General features: G+C 42.8%; 1 protein-coding gene across 1 annotated transcript; it reads right to left on the reverse strand.

Annotated features, from left to right (window-relative positions):
• Window positions 1-1651: 1651 nt before the first annotated feature.
• On the reverse strand, window positions 1652-2272 carry LOC137167680 (olfactory receptor 6B1-like). The gene has a single exon (XM_067569927.1). The coding sequence runs from the start codon at window positions 2270-2272 to the stop codon at window positions 1652-1654; it is 621 nt and encodes a 206-aa protein (XP_067426028.1).
• Window positions 2273-3865: the final 1593 nt, after the last annotated feature.

Here is a 3865-nt window from a genome sequence, read left to right on the forward strand (position 1 = left end):
ACACAAAATGGCCAGAGGGAATGGTGGGGAAATGGAAGAGATGGCAGCTTCTTCCCTTATAAAATTTAGGCCAGCGGTTTGGGCACCCATCTGGGCTGTGGGAGACCCTGGTTAAATTCCCTCCTGTGGTTGAAATGAGGAGAATGGATTTGGACAGGTCTCTGCCACCTCAGAAGTGACGGACCTGACCACTGTTCACACAGAGTGGAACAGCTTCAATGGCCGAGAGGGAAGTGTGCCGTACTAGGAGATCTTTCAGTGAGACTTGGCTGAATTCAGTTTTTAGTTTTTAAACATTTTGACTCATAACATCAGTCCTGACTTGTCAGCCTCTTCCCGGGTTTTTGTCTTTGAAACATTCACAGTTGTGCAAAGTTATTAGTTGTGTGTCTTAGTATTTTTCTCTATGTTATCCATTTACATGTTCACAGCTGTGGGAAATGATGGGGGGTGAGACAACAGAGTGGGTCAGACAATAATTGTTAATGAGACCAGCTGTTAGTTTCAAAAAGGTTAAAGCTTTATAACCCTTAAAACACAAATTGACAACGTCACATTCTTCAAATACACAAGGTAAATATCCCTACATCAAACACTAATAAATTCTTAGGCAGCATTTTTCTTACTTTGCCTCTGTGTACATCTCTATTCTCAGACACAGACATATATTTGTCATTTTGTGTGTGTACAATGAAATTCAGGTTTACTGTCTCTTTTATCAATAAAAATATGATCCTTCAATCCTACCTTCAGCCCCGTGGTTAGATCATGTGGTTAAAAGGTAGAAAAAACATGTTCAAATGCCTTCTTCTCATGACAAGGAGGAAATTGAACTGCGCTCTCCCACACTCCGAATGCCCTAAGCAGTAGACTACAGCTTACGAGATGCTTCCCTCTCCGGGCCATTTCATGACCTGTTAGACTTGCTCTGAGACTTGCTACCAGGTGAGGTACAGCACATGTCGTGACAGACACGTGTAGGACTCACAGATCCTGACAGGTGTGTTGTGGGGCTACTGAGCATCATAGCAGTGGAGATAGGTCTGCAGGTTTTGCATCTGTTCTTAGGGAAGGGGCTGGTGTCACTTTGTGCTGATGGCTGTCGATCTGTGGCCAGTTTGCGTCTGATGATGAGCTTGGTGAGGTTGTGTGGTTGTTTGAAGAACAGAAAAAAAGGATTGGGAAAGCTCTCCTTCAGCTTGTGTCCCCAGCGAGTACGGGTGGTAACTGTTTAATGACACTTCAATTCACAAAATTGCTAGAGAGCAAAAGGACTGGATTCAATAAAGACACAGGAAACTCCCCAGCCCTGCCTCTGCCCAGCTGGGGGGGGGGGGGGCACAAGCCCTGCTGTCCCTAACACTGCCCCCAGCACCCTGATCCCCTGCCTGGGCACCACTTGAAGGACCACAGTCCCTGGCACCGCAAGAGGCAGGAGCGGTGGGTGGGGGTGTCTCGAGGGACGCGGCCAAGCTGGAGTTTGTGCCGGGCCTCTAGGGGAGGGGTAGAGCAGGGGTAAGGGCCACGGTACAAGCTCCGGTCTCACTGTAGGTAGTAGAACAGCTGTACTATTTCAGCACTGCCCACACGCGCTGTGGTTTCCCTCATTGCACCACATGACGAGCTCCCATTCTACACATTTTATTGCAACTTACAGTAAATGCCCACAAAATCGTTTGCAAATGCTCATGGAATTCACAGTCTTACTCACAGCTTTTCTCAGGGCCTCCTTGACCTCCTTGTTTCTCAGGCTGTAGATGAGGGGATTGACCATGGGCGTCAGCACGGTGTAGAAGACGGAGAACACTTTGTTCATGTCATGCAGCACAGCTGTGTCTGGGAGCATGTAGACAATGATCAAGGTCCCATAGAAAACTGTCACCACGATGAGGTGAGAGGAGCAGGTAGAAAAGGCCTTTTGCCTCCCAGTGCTGGAAGGGATTCTCAGGATGGCGCTGATGATACACATGTAAGACGTGAGGGTTAAGAGAAAAGGGGGAAGAATAAATATGCAGGAGATGAGGAAGAACACAAGAACCATCTGGCTGGTATCACTGCAGGACAGTTTTATCAACGGGGTGTAATCACAAAAGAAATGGTCAATTTCATTGGGCCCACAGAAAATCAGTTGTGACACCCAGCATACTGCGATGGTGCCAGCTGCAAAGCCACTGAGCCAAGATCCAATCGCTAGCTGGAGGGAAAAGCCACTGTTCACACAGGCTGCATAATGCAGTGGTTTGCATATGGCTAAATACCGATCATAAGACATCGCTGATAAGAGACAACACTCTGTAGATAACAGAGAACCAAAGATATCATATTGTATGAGACAACCAGGGATTTGTCCAGGGTCTTTGCCCACTTGCCCATTTGGTATTACGCCGAGCTCTGGTCGACTAGTCAGCGTGACAACCTTATAATGAGGTGCATGTCACAAGCATCCATGCTATAGGGCATTTTGAGCCCTTTGATCCTTTGAGGAGCTTGACCTTCCTGTAATTCAGGCTGTGGTCTGTGCTCTTTGGCTAATCCCAGTGACCATCCTGTAAACAGGGTACAGGTTGCATCTCTCTTTTGAAATCCGGGGGATTACTGTCATGTCAGTAATGTGGGCTGCTGTTGCTGGTAAATTCGGAAAGAGATGGTCCTGTGGCAGTTTTGGAATAAGTCAGTATGGACAGTTTTCCTTTTTCCCTTAGTTTTGATGTCCATGTCCATTAATTCCATGCTGCTCTTGATCATATTATTCCTGATGATTTTTGATGAAGAGTTTTGAACTGCTTAGAGCTTTAAGTGTCAATGGGAAGTTTGGAGACTGGTTTTTATTTGGTAACATTTCAGTGTCTTTTTGCTTTCCCTTTATTGTGCTTATTTAGTGAGCCACCCAGAGTTACTTTTTATGGATAGTCACTTTTAGTTATTTTCCTTTGACATTTGAGGCATTGTTTTTTTCATTCGTGGTTCTGTACTTCTGTCCACTTTATTGGGGCATTCTAGAACTTGGAATGAATACTGATATTTTGAGCATCAGTCTTTTTTTCAGTAATCAAATCAGTACTTTATCCTGTTGTCTAGTTCTTTTTGAAATTTACTTTGTACTGTCTTTAAACATTTAATATGTTTCTGTTATTTTTATCTAGAATTTAAAATAGCATGTTAATCTGCTATAACTGCTTTAACTCTTTACATCCTCTTAAGGACAATTGGACAAAATGGAATTACCGAACCTAAACACAAGAGAAGAAAAGCTATAGGTCTGGGGAGGGAGAACAAGAAATGAAAGAAATTGTGCGATCTATTTCAAAGGTAAATCATACTATAAATTCACATAATTAACATCAATTCGTCTAATGTAGGTCATCAATAGATTTCCTTAAGCAATATTAAATATTTATTGTGTAATGTAATTAACATGGCTTTAAAATAATATTTTTGTTTTCTCTTCAGGTTTATACCATGTCCAGCACCATGGCATATAAGTGCATTGGAAGGATAAATTGAACATCCTGTGCCCCATGAGAATTGATATGTCACCTTATTTTATAATCATATATGTCCTCTCAGATTGTCTTTTACTAATGAATGAGTCCTTAAAACATGCGTTGTGCATCATGCGTTCATCTGCTGGTAGAGAAACAGAATGTATCTTTTTTATTTAATTCATGAAACTTAATCTTTACCATTCTTTTGTGAGTCATTTTCATGTCATTGCTTGCTTATTTGGGTTTCTGTTTAGTAAGCAGTCAGTTTTACTTTCATAAAATCTCTGGCTACAGCAGAAAAGAAAGGTATTTGAAAAGGATAGAAGAAAACTGAGATGTACGATGGCCACCCTGAGGAATGTTGGAAGACCTTTTCCAGT

This window comes from Emydura macquarii, unplaced genomic scaffold (assembly GCF_026122565.2).
Source record: "Emydura macquarii macquarii isolate MOO-44397 ecotype Brisbane River unplaced genomic scaffold, CSIRO-AGI_Emac_v2 contig_2958, whole genome shotgun sequence".
NCBI classification, from domain to species: domain Eukaryota; kingdom Metazoa; phylum Chordata; order Testudines; family Chelidae; genus Emydura; species Emydura macquarii.

Bases quoted from the DNA above. Each gene is read 5' to 3' on its own strand.
- LOC137167680 (XM_067569927.1), bottom strand. From the start codon at position 2,272: ATGTCTTATGATCGGTATTTAGCCATATGCAAACCACTGCATTATGCA.